Genomic DNA, 13,673 nt, shown 5'->3' with positions numbered 1-13,673 from the left:
GATGCATATCGAAAAGTGCTACCTTCATTTCATCCATAATAACAGGTTCCATTAAGGAAGTGTTTTGAAGTTGAGTAATAGAGGGTGTTATACAATCAACAATCTCATGCCAATCCACCAAAGAAGCTTGGAAAATATTAGAGTAATAATAAAAAATAACTTGATGCAAGCCGTTATTCCAATCAGTCCAGTTCCCCTGATCATCTTTAAGTTTTTGAATTGTGTTGTTGTTCCTTCTTTTTATTGCAAAAGCTTGGAAATACTTGCTGTTACGGTCACCATCTTTTAGCTAAAGTTGCTTCGATCTTTGTCTCCAATACACCTCCTTTTGATGGAAAATATTAGCCAGCTTCTTTTTTTCCTCAGAGATTAAAGAACATGAGTGGGCATCTCTTAACTTTTTGAGTCTTTTCAAGGTAGATTTTGATTGAGCTATTCTACCTTTAAAGTCCTCTATAATTGTATTCCCCACTTAGCTAAAATTTCACCACAATAAGCCACTTTTTTCTGCATGGTAACTAGAAATTGTCTACAACAGATTACAAACTGGTTGAACTGGAATGTGCAAGCTACTGATCTTCATATCCTCATCAGGTGGATAGATATATCTAAAAAAGCAAGTTTAGGAGAATGGTGTATGCTGCTACCTTAGCAGGTTTGGTGTATCACATTTGGTAACTCATGAACATCAAGATTTGGCAACCAAGCTCTGAACCTGGTTCAAGTAATCTCTCTTTACAAGAGCTCAAGTGGCATATCAAGACTAGGATTACTTGTATAATGCCTAGGCAAGTTGAATAAGGAGACAAAACTTGGTTTGACCAATTGTAAATATTTTATGTATAGATTAATCCATGCGTCCTTCAAAAGAAGGAGAGCTTAGGTTGTAAAAATTCAATTTTAATGCAATGAAACTTCTGATTCATAAAAAAAAAAATTACCAATAACTAATAAATCATACATAATATTATGTAAAAGCATGCAACTATGGATCTATTAGAATTTTAGTGTGTATTTATATTTTTAAATTTCATGTAAAATTGTTGGGATTAAACTCACTTAACCTGTCAAGTCAGTATGTCCATCTATTTGCTCATCAAATGAATCTGAAGAAAGCTGCTGCAATTTATAACAGTTGGCTTTAATACCAACTTAAAGGGGACCCACCAGCAACTATATATAGGGGTTCCTCTAATCACGAAGGAAGTTCTGAGTTGAGAGAGTTCTGAGTTCTAATCTCCAAAGCTCATACTTTAGATTCAGTTTAGTGAGAGAGAGTCCAATATCATAGTGAGTGTGTGTGGAGGGATGTAAAAGGGAGTATCATTCTTGAAGTGATTTCCCTCAATGTGAGGCACGTCTTTGTAATTACTTACTGTGCTGAGTTGTAATCTTGGGCTCATTCTATTGTGTACTACTGACTATTCCTATTCAATAAAGATCCAATATTCATCCGTTATTGAGTTAAGTTTTCTTTGTCTTATTTTAATTAAGTTCAAGTTTTGATTTTGTGATTGGTTTTAATTTTGATTTGTGTTTCTTGAACATTGTTACTGCTGTAACAACTTGTTTTGAGGGTGAGGATTCACCACATAGATAATGCACTTATTTTACAAAAAGAAAAAGAGAGAACAATGAAATATTAGTGGTGACTAGGGAGGGAGGGAGGGATGGGAAAAAGAGAGAGGTCATGTGTTCGAACTCAAGACCTTTAAACTATTAAATTATTAATTGATTGTAAAATACCATTACGCGAGATTCAAAAAAAAATACTATTCGTAAATGAAAAGGCAAAAGTACCGTGGTTTAGTCTAGTAATTTCATACTTTTCCTCATAAAGAAAGGTCCCTAGTTCGAATTATCTCTCCCCCAATATAGAAAAAAAAAAAAAAAAAAAAGAAAGAATAAACAGAAACACCATATCTGAAAGAAATAAAAAATTGTAAACATTTGATGATGAACTATTATGGCCTTGTTTAGTTGATGTTTTGCTTTCTGCTTTTAGCTTCTCAAGTTGCTATTCCTCAAAAGAAAATTACTAAATTAGCTTATTTTGAAAAAGTTTTTCAGAATTAAAACTAGTTACTAACTAGCAGCAAAAGTGCTTTCGAACCTTCAAAAGCCTAAAATAGCTTTCAAAAGCTCAACCAGCCATTCCTTATTTAATATTATAAATCTAATTAAACAAAATCAATCTTTTTTTTTGTTTTTTGAGAGAAACAAAATTAATCTAATCCTATATTGATTCATTATATTGTTATAATAAAAGCACATGACACGAGTACTCATAATTAAATCAAATCACTTTCCTATAATTATACACCCATATCCCCAATCTCTTCTTACAACAATTTAAATCACTAATTAAAAGAACAACAAAATTAAAACAGACCAAAAACAATAGAGAAATGTCAACTACACTACTAATGCAAAACAACATGACTCATAAAGGGGAGGGGTTTTGTGTGAGTGGCTGGTACTCGAAGACTATCAATTAAATCAGAAAAAGTCATGGTCATATCCAACATTGTAGTCAAACAATTGATTAGTCTCCTGGGAATCGTTGGGTTGCTGTAAAAGCAATTGGGAAGATGGTGATAGAGTTTCATGAAGCATAGGCAACTGCAGCTGATGATTGACATTAATGGCAGAAGCAGAAGTAGTAGTGTTAGGCTGCTGCATATGATGACCATGAGATGGCATAGTAGTCATATTGAAATGTTTGTCTGCACTTTCTCCAGGTGTTGAAGAATTAGTAGTAGTGTTTGGTTGCATCGTATGATGATAATGAGGTGGCATAGGAGATATATTGAAGTGATTGCTCACAGTAGCAGAGGCAGAAGAATTGTCTCTCTGTTGCATCGTATGATTGGGCATAGGAGACATATTGAAATGGTTGTTGAAAGTACTAGAGGTAGAAGAATTGTTTGGTTGCTGCATCATATGAGGCATAGTAGACATATTATTGTTGTAGTTGGTACTAGCCTGCATAATATTTTGTATTTCAGGAGAGAAAAGCTGCTGATTGACATGGCTGAGAGTACTATGATCAGAAGCATTAACTTGCGTATGAGGAGGAGGCTGATTGGCATGGTTGACAAAGCTATCACTGGAAGTTAAATCTTGCATAAGAGACTGTAAATTGAGATCTTCATGATTATTAACAGTACCATCAGAACTAGTTATTTCCAACTGCATTTGAGGCATATTGCTCATACGGTTACTGTCAGATGTTATAGCCTGCTGCAATTGAGGTATATCAGTACAAGTACTACCAATTGGCATACCACCAACAAAACCAATTTCTTCATCATCATCATTATTATTGTTATTGTTATGCGGTCGTGCTTCTTGGTTGGGAAATAAAGAAGCAAAACTAGGCAGTTGCAGCAATCCTCCTTTATTCATATTATTAAAAGGAGGTGGTAGCAGGAGAGAGTTTGCTCTAGTAGGTGTAGACTGAATCAATATCCAATCAGCCAGTTTAGTAGTATCCCCTCTCAACATCTCCATCGCCAACTTAAGTTGCTCCAAACGAGACATATCATAGAAAGACTCGATAGGAAACTCCCACCAGTGACGATTAATATAATCTTGCTTTAGCTCAAAATTCTGCTTCCTCACCACATCCCACTGGTCCGTTAGAAGGTTCAAATGCTGGTTCATAACTCGGATATCTGCGTTTCGATGAGCTTCGATCAGCTGAAATGTCCCAGACAAATTTGCTTGGGTAGTCATACGACTGTAGTTTTCTGGGTTCATATACCGATCTATAATCAACCGAACGTTGGGATGTCCAAACGAGAAAACATTGTTTCCCGGTGAGAAAACAATTATAGCCAACTCTACACCACAAAGGGTGCAAAGCTCACTAGCTTTCTTGAAAATACCATAACGCCTCTTAGAGAATGTGACTTGAAGATTGCTCTCGTTCTCTATCCTCCTCATTGGCACCTTCTGCCTTCCCCTACAAACCCTCCTAATTGGTGGAATAATATTGTTGTTGCTGTTGTTGATGTTGTTAATCATCTCCATGGTTAGCTAAAACCAGATTAGTATAAATGATAATAATAATGTGTAATATTACTATATAGAGGCTTATGTTTATGTTATGGTGAGTGTGGTAGTACCATTGGGTGGTATTTATAGGAAGGGAAGAGTGTTGGATGTTGATGTTTTGTTTATATTTTTTTATTACTTCGTTATGCTGATAAACATGAACTAATTTTATATAGTTACTACTTACCTACTATAGGTTTACAATTCAGCTTTTTTTTTTTCCTCTATTTTTTGATGGATTTTTCTATTTCTTTTTTAGGTGTTTAGTTTATGGGAAAGAATTGTTTTAGCAAAAATTAAATGCTCTTTGTAATAATCAGTTATAGAAAATTTCCAGCTCAATGTAGGCTAATATATAGCTGTGTATGATATTAATTATATGTTTAGATAATTTTTTTAATGAAATAATTAGGCTTGTAATAATGATTAATAAAAATTAATGTTCTGTTATATAATATTTCATATATTATATGTATGTAAGATGAATATAAGACATAGTCATCTCTAGTTATTTAGGAGTTGAAAATCTGTATAATCTCTAGTTTTAATAAAAACAAATAAAAAAAATTGTATTACCGATATTTTTTTAAGGGTTTTTTTATTTTTAGACTTTAAAATAGTTTTTTTTTTTTTTTTTTTTTTAACATTTTTACAGAATTCTATATAGAATTCCCTATTACAACTAGCACGGGAACCTAAATCGCAACAAAAAAATGTATAGCAACCCACATAGAAACCACCAGAGAAACCACTTTAGAAACCCAAACCGTAAATTTGAAAAAAAAAAAGTTAAAAAAATAATATATGTGGTAATTCTTTTTTTTTTATATCTATATAATTCTTTTATATATATATAGATATAAAAACATGTAATTAGAAGACAATTTTAGATAAATTATAGTTTCATTCTAATTAATTAAATTAATGTAACAATATATTCAAATTTGAGGATTTTGTTTCTATTTGATAGTAAATCTCATGTTCATGTTATGCTCCCGTCTTTTGAAATGGAATGTGAATAATATAAATTATGGGCGATAATATTTTTTTAATCATTTTTCTATTTTTTTTAATAAAAAAAGTAAAAATATTTTTCAAAAATATGTTCTATAAAATTGTTTTTTACTTTTTAATTTTTTTTAATTAAAAATCAAAAACTTAAAAAATTTAAAAACAAAAAAATTCACTTTTATAGGGGAAGTAGACGTAACTCCATTACTGTCGTGATACAGGGAGTTATCTACTATAAATTTGATGTGTCTCTCTTATAATTACTTAACCATTATTTTATTCTCACCAATCTAGCAAGAGGGTGTGACTTAGAAGTCTTAGTCCATATTTTAGAGTCAAGAATACATATATGATATTAATTAATAATTAGGGTTAATTTCACAAATGCACAAAAACGACAAAAAAACAACAAAAATACGGTTTCACGGAATTTTAAACATTTTTACGATTTTTTTGATTTTATTTATATAAAATACGGTCTTTTTATGTTGAAATTTTGTTCATTTGTTGTTAATTTTTTGTTATATGTATATTATTTTTTGTTGTTTTTTTGTTGTTATTTTGATGTTATTTTCATGTTACTTTTATGTTGTTTTCTTGTTGATTTTATGTTGTTTTCGTGTTATTTTTTGGAAAACCGTAAAAATGTAAAAAAAACATTTTTTGAACGTAAAAATGTAAATATTTTACAAAAAATGGTGCCTTATGTAATTATTCCTATTAATTATATGTTTAGATAATTTTTTTAATGAAATAATTAGGCCTGTAATAATGATTAATAAAAATTATGGAACATATAATGTTCTGTTATATAATATTTCATACATTATATGTATGTAAGATGAATAAGAGATAGTCATCTCTAGTTATTTAGGAGTTGAAAATCTATATAATCTTTAGTTTTAATAAAAAATAAAAAAAATTGTATTGTTGGTATTTTTTTAGGGGTTTTTTTTTTTATTTTTACACTTTAAAATATTTTTTTTTTTTTGCATTTTTATGAAATTCTATATAAAAACTACTATTACAACTAGCGCTGCAACCTAAATCGTAACAAAAAATTATATAGCAACCCATATAGAAACCACCAGAGAAATCACTTTAGAAACCCAAACCGTAAATTTAAAAAAAAAAAAAGTTAAGAATACAGTATATGTGGTAATTCTTTTTTTTATATCTATATAATTCTTTTTATAGCTATATATATAGATATAAAAACATGTAATTAAAAGACAACTTTAGATAAATTATACTTTCATTCTAATTAATTAAATTAATGCAACAATATATTCAAATTTGAGGATTTTGTTTCTATTTGATAGTAAATCTCATGTTCCCGACTAAAAAAAATCATGTTATGCTCCCTTCTTTTAAAATGGAATGTGAATAATATAAATTATGGGCGTGTTTGATAATATTTATTTAATCAATTTTCTATTTTTTTAATAGAAAAAGTAAAAATATTTTTCAAAAACATGTTCTATAAAATTGTTTTTACTTTTTAATTTTTTAATTAAAAATCAAAAACTTAAAAAAAAAATTAAAAAAAAAAATCACTATCACAATTTTTTTTTCTTAACTAATATTTTGGACTCCGACCCCAACTTGGACCTTAGGGGCTCGGACTCCGATCCTGGCCCTAGTCTCTGACTCGGACCACGACCCCGACATGGACCCGACTTATATAGAATCAAAAAATAAAAATGAAAATAAAAGTTATAGAACACATTTTTATTTTCTGTTTTTAAAATTAAAAAATAAAAGTGGTTATAGAACACATTTTTATTTTCTGTTTTTAAAATTAAAAAATAAAAGTAGTTATAGAACATATTTTTTATTTTTTAAAACGAAATTTTAAAAACACGAATTTTACTTTTATTTTTGTGATTAAAAAATTAAAAAATAAATATATTTTATATATACTTATTACTGAATTATATAATATGTATTATATCTATTTTTTATTATTTTTTTAGGGGAAAAGTACATAAACAAAACATTATAGGAAGACCATATGAGAGTAATAACTGAAAAGACAGCAAAAGGATAAACTCCATCCAAAAATTTAGAAACCTTAACAATCTTGTTAGACTTTTATTTGGGATTACATTAACTTTTATTAGTTTTATTAAAACTTAGGTTGATTAGACAATTCTTTATTATGTTAGTCCATAATGTTGATGATCAATAGTTAATGAGCTTATATATAAAGTCTAGTTGAAGCAGAATTGTGAGCTTTTCTAGTTAGCTGAAACCTTTGATGAGCAAGGTCAATCTAACTAAGGTTATGTAGCTAAATCCCTTCCCTAACTCTATAAATACATATGTAAAGTCATTTTTTTGGCAAGTTAGATGCCAAAATATGTTTTATTTATGGTGAGATTGCTTTGTGTTTCCAATTCAATTTTCTCACCTTTATTATTCTGTTTTATTGCTCTTTTCTATGTTAGGAAAGATTGCTTTTTCAGCTGGACTTTTCTTGTATGGAAACTTCTTGTAAGAGAAGCAATTCTCTTATGGAAAGTTAGTTTTTAAAGGAAACTTTGACTATTGCTATATTCCTTATTAAATTTGATTATGTCTTGATACAATCAGATTATACAGACTGTTTATGGCAGGAATCAAGACCCAATACAAGATCGGACTTGTTTATGACAAGTTTCCTTTTCTGGTTTGATTTGCTGCGTCAGAATCCGTTTTTGATACTGCAAATCAAGTTTATCTTAGGAAAGTTTTGTAAAGCTGTAGATTCGACCTTATGGCTGTCTCTAGGGTTTTTATATTCTATAAATAGAACCTAGAGAGCAGTTATTCAAATCAGCGCTTCTAGTATTCATTTTTTGCATTTTTCTTATTTGTGAGAAGAGAGTTCGCTCTTTGGAGGTGTTTCAGAAGTCAGATTCATAAAGTGCATTACAAAGGAGTGCGGCAATAATTTAGAGGGAGCTAGACTTATTTAAGTCAATTGTCTTTGTAATTGTTGATACTTTATTAATTGATTTCATTCTCTAGGTGTGGCCCCGTGGACTAGGAGTGTTCGAAAGAACACTGATACCACGTACAAATCTCTTATGTCAAGTGATTTAATTTTCTGCAATTATTTTTATATTCTGTCTGTTCTGTTTTCTCGTTGCGAACCTGGTTTCTGCAGTAACAGAATTACATTCTGCTTCTGCAGACATATACAGTTTTATATTTTCATATATATTATTGATATTTGCAAAAACTAGGTTTTTCAATTGGTATCAGAGCGGGACACTAAACTCTTAGTGTGGTCCTTTTAACGTTTTTGTGTAAAATTTTATTTTTTGCAGAAGGAAGTTCTATATCTAGACCACCTTTACTTAATGATTCTAATTATCGTTATTAGAACGTTAGAATGAGGGCCTTCATCAAATCTCAAGATGAGAAAGCTTGGAGGATGGTTCTATCAGGTTGGTCTTCTCCAGTTGAGACAGATTTCGAAGGTAATTCTAAATTAAAATCTGATCTGGAATGGTCTATTGAAGATGATAAACTTTCTACCTAAATAGCAAAGCGTTCCATGCTATATTAAATGGTGTAGGTGAAGGTTATATTAAATTTATATCATCTTGTGAATCTGTAAACAATTAAAAATCACTCACAAACGTGTGTCTGATATCAATACCTCAAAAGTATTGGAATTGCTTCACATGGATCTTATGGGTCCAATTCAAGTTGAAAGTCTAAATGGAAAGCGATATATTTTTGTGTGTGTTGATGATTTCTCTCGTTTTACTAGGGTAGATTTTTTAAGAGAAAAATCTGACACTTTTGATGCTTTTAAAACTTTTTGTTTGAAATTAAGAGTTGAAAAAGGATGTAATATTGGAAAAATTGTTCGAATTCGGAGTGATCATGGTAAGGAGTTTGAAAACTCAGTTAATGATAATTTTTGTAAGTCTACAGATATAGCTCATGAATTCTCTGCTCCCAAAACTTCTCAACAAAATGGAGTTGTTGAGAGGAAGAATCGAACATTGCGAGATATGGCAAAAGTGATGTTAAATAGCAAGAAGCTCACAAAGCGATTATGGGTAGTTTCTATTAACACAGCTTGCTATATAATAAACAGAGTGTTTATTCGTCCAGGTACTTCAAAAACATCTTATGAAATTTGAAAAGGTAAACGTCCCAATGTAAGTCATTTTCATGTTTTTCGATGTGTTTGTTATGTTTCTAGAGATTGTGAGCATTTTGGTAAATTTGATGCTAAAAGTGATGTTGATGTTTTTATTGGATATTCCTTAAACAGTAGAGCTTATCATGTTTACAACATGAAAACTCAAATTGGAATCAGCTAATGTGGTTGTTGATGATTTTAAAGACTTTTCAGAATATTCTATAGAAGCCGAGATAGATAGCTTTATGGATACTCCACCAGAAGCAGCAAAAGTAGATTCTGATGCAGTAAAACTCAATTCTGACGAAGCAAATTACGAATCTACCGCTGCAACTGATATAGGATAACATGAACAGCCTATCTCAACTCATCCAAACATCATCACAGATTCTATTCAGAAGGAACCAAGCACTAGAGTTAAATTGAACCATCCCAAAGATCTCATTCTTGGAAATCTTGAAGAAAGCATGGTAACCCGAAGAAGGTATGTTAATTTGATTAGCTTTCTTTGTTTTGTCTCACAATTTGAACCGAAAAATGTGAAGGAAGCCATGACTTTTGAAGAATTGCTCAATGCAATGCAAGAAGAACTCAATCAATTTGTTCGCAACAAGGTTTGGATTTTGGTTCGAAGACCAAAATGTATCAATGTGATTGGAACAAAATGGATTTTTAAAAATAAAAGTGATGAATTCGGTATAATTGTGAGGAACAAGGCTCTATTGGTGGCACAAGGGTACACACAGGTAGAAAGTATTAATTTTGATGAAACTTTTGCTCCTATTGCAAGATTAAAATCTATTCGTTTACTCTTGTTCATTGTTTGTATTCTTGATATTAAATTGTTCCAAATGGATGTGAAATCTGCCTTCTTGAATGGTATTCTGAGTGAGGAAGTTTATGTTGGGCAACCAAAAGGATTTGAAGATCCTCAGTTTCCAGACCATGTGTACAAACTTGAAAAGGCTTTGTATGGTCTGAAACAAGCTCCTCGTGCCTGGTATGAAAGGTTAACTCAATTTTTAATTTGTCATGATTATCAAAGAGATAGTGTGGATAAAACTCTTTTCATCGAGCATATAAAATTTGATTTTATCATTGCTCAAATCTATGTTGATGATATGGTTTTTGGATCTACATCTAACAATGAAGTGCATGTGTTTGTTGATCAAATGAAAAATGAGTTTGAAATGAGCATGGGTTGTGAGCTTACTTTCTTTTTGGGTCTTCAAGTCAGACAAAAGGAAAGAGTTACTTTTGTATAACAAAGTAAGTATGCCAAGAACCTTGTCAAAAAGTTTGGCCTTGAGTCGGCTAAACAAGTAAGTACTCCTATGAGCACCACTTTGAAATTAACAAAAGATGAAAATAGAGTGAAGGTTGACACTACTTTTTATTGTAGTATGATTGGTAGTCTATTGTATTTGACTGCTAGTCGTCCTGATATTAGTTATAGTGTGGGAGTTTGTGTAAGATATCAAAGTAATCTTATGGAATCTCATGTATCTGCTGTAAAAAAGATTATTCGTTATGTTAATAGTACTCTTGACTTTGGAATTTGGTATTCAAAAGATACTAATTCTAACTTGGCTTGTTTTAGTGATGCAGATTGGGCAGGCAATGCTGATGATCGAAAGAGTACAAGTGGAGGTTATTTCTTTCTTGGAAATAATCTGGTTTCTTGGCACAGTAAGAAACAAAATTCTATTTCCTTGTCCACAGCCGAGGCTGAGTACATCGCTGCTGGTAGTTGTTGCACTCAATGGTTATGGTTAAAACAAATGTTGATTGACTATGGATTTGAATTGGGTGCTTTAACTATTTTTTGTGATAATACTAGTGCCATAAATATTTCCAAAAATCTTGTTCAACATTCTAGAACAAAATACATTGATATAAGGCATCACTTTATCAGAGAACTTGTGGAAAGTAAATCTTTGCAATTAGAATATGTTGATACTGAGAAACAATTAGCTGATATTTTCACCAAGGCCATAGACTCAAGTCTCTTTGACTCCCTCAGAAAATCTTTGGGAGTTTGCATTGTCTAATCTCTTTTGTTCTTGTTTTTGTATAATATTATTGAGTTATTCTTTGCTTGCATCTAATCTTCTTTCATTCTAATTTGACAAATCATGTATATGCTTTTGGATTATAATTAGTTAGGATCTCATTCTTATCGTACTTTAGAGGTTGAGTTCAAAGATTCATGTTACTTTTTATGTGTGATTGGGATTATATAATATTCTTATACAGAGTTGAGCGTGTCTTGTTTCAGTTACTTGTCAGGCCCCTTTCTGGAATAGAGCTACACATACTGAGGTGTGAAAGCCATCTTTTGAGTAAGCTCAAACTTTGTAATTAAGAATTATGAAGAAGATGCACTACCATAGAAAAGGGCTATCTTCAATATGGTGTGATAGCATCCAGTTGCGGGATCAAATTGAAAAAGGCGAAAATGAAAAATCTTGCCAAGGACAATGATCCTATTGTCACTGCACACACTTATGTCTGACAAGTGTGTACAAGTGTGTAAGTGTCCTCTACTAAAATAAAAAAAAATCTTGGTTCACATTATTTGTAACATGCATATATTTTTCCTCAACATCTACTAAAACAATGAAGATTCAAGCAAACTCGAGGAGAAAACCACAATCCTGAAACCTTGTAAATAGGGCCCAGCGCGCAAGTTAACCTAGTGCTGGGCCCAGCACCCAAGTTAATCATCAACCTAGTGCTCTAGTTTCGATCATTCAAATGTCAAATTTGATTTGACCATCGAATCTAGAATGATTAAAAATGGGGTCTCTTACCCCATTTTCAAGTTCATGAACCTTGGAAGTATCAAAACGACAACCGAGAGCTCAGAAATGAGTACCCAACACCCAAGTTGTCAAATGGTCTGGTGTGTTGGGTTCTACTTATCTGATTCTGATTCCATTTTGACCGTCTATCTAGTTTTTCACAATAACTATGATCCATGAAGCCAGAGAAGTAAAATTCTCAACTTTGCATTTCTCATTTCCAACATGGAAAACTTGCTTAGAATGAAGAGTTTTGAGTCACTCATTTCTACTAAACAACAACTCTGGAAACTAGTGACCAGCTTCGTCAGAACACATAACCAGAATAAGTGATGCAAAAATATCACTTAGGAATCATAAAGTATATCTCTTGGATGTTTTTTCACTTGCTCAGCGTCCAGGTTGGCATCATATGTCAACCTGGGCACTAAATGTGAACTTGGGTATTGGGTCATGAGCAATCTTCACTAAAACGACCATAACTCACTCAACATTGATCCGATTGATGTGATTCAACTTGCGTTTCAAAGCTATTTCAATGCTGTATTAAGTCATGTTGCACACTTCAATTGTAATTTTAAAGCTACTGCCCCACATTTCACTCAAAGAGAGTTACAAAATTAAAGAAGCTCTAGCTTACTCGGAGCGAGTCTCGCCATCACGACCCAGATTTCGAAAATTGACGATTAACTCTAGAAGTTAAATTTCACTGTGAGATGATCATCTACGGTCTAAAACAGCAAACTTGTATTTTTTTTCCTATTTTTGTAGGCCTCCTTCACCTATAAAAGGATAGCTCCCTTAGCTCATTTTACACATTTAGAAAAATTACCATAAGATTAGAGCTTCTCTCGATAGTTTCTCTCTCTAAAAATTGGAGCTTTGAGACTTAGCCTTTTCCTATAATATCATCTCGTGAGAAATAAAAATATGAAGTAGACGTAGCTCCATTACTGTCGTGATACAGGGAGTGATCTACTATAAATTTGATGTATCTCTCTTCTAATTACTTAACTATTATTTTATTCTCACTAATCTAGCAAGCGGGTGTGGCTTAGAAATCTTAGTCCATATTTTAGAGTCAAGAATACATATATGAAATTTATAATTATCAATATATTATACAACATATTATTGTTAGGTTTTATGCCCTAAATAAAACTCTATTTCAATGTAATCTATTTTATTCAACAATAAAGAAACAGAAGTATTTTTCATTCATATGTGTATGTTTTGGTTCACTTTATCAATTACTTGTCTATTTGATTTATAAATTCATCTTAAACCCTTTTCACATACTTGATCCTGTTTATTGTGTTGTCATCACATTGGAAAGTAAACATGACTATGTGAATAAAGTTTCCTAGATTTATCAGACACAGGGTTTTACTGATATGATAATCTACAACAAGAGTTTACTTGCATTTGGAGAAATGCTATGTTCTTTCCAGAACATTGGTTAAAGTAAAGCTCAGGTTGGATGCATGGAGTATGCATCGGAAGGGACCGATAATGAACTTTGACTTAGATTTAATTAAACTTACCGTAAAATCTATTCAAGTCAATATCGCCTAGTTGATCCTAGATCAAATGTTCTTAATCCTGTTATGATTAGGCTCAATCTTGAAAGACTATTCGTGTTCTTTGATTTGTTA

The 13,673-nt window shown here is 31.5% G+C and overlaps 1 protein-coding gene across 1 annotated transcript; it reads right to left on the bottom strand.

The window, feature by feature from the left end:
• Positions 1–2,499: 2,499 nt before the first annotated feature.
• Positions 2,500–4,274, bottom strand: LOC115715550 (uncharacterized). The gene has a single exon (XM_030644207.2). It carries the CDS (start codon positions 4,033–4,035, stop codon positions 2,500–2,502), a length of 1,536 nt encoding a protein of 511 aa, XP_030500067.2. The 5' UTR covers positions 4,036–4,274.
• Positions 4,275–13,673: the final 9,399 nt, after the last annotated feature.

Source organism: Cannabis sativa, unplaced genomic scaffold (assembly GCF_029168945.1).
Source record: "Cannabis sativa cultivar Pink pepper isolate KNU-18-1 unplaced genomic scaffold, ASM2916894v1 Contig3, whole genome shotgun sequence".
Lineage (NCBI taxonomy): Eukaryota > Viridiplantae > Streptophyta > Magnoliopsida > Rosales > Cannabaceae > Cannabis > Cannabis sativa.
This window is presented reverse-complemented; position numbering and strand designations above follow the sequence as displayed.

What these genes read in the sequence shown, in the direction of transcription:
- LOC115715550 (XM_030644207.2), bottom strand. Translation starts at nt 4,035, where the DNA reads ATGGAGATGATTAACAACATCAACAACAGCAACAACAATATTATTCCA.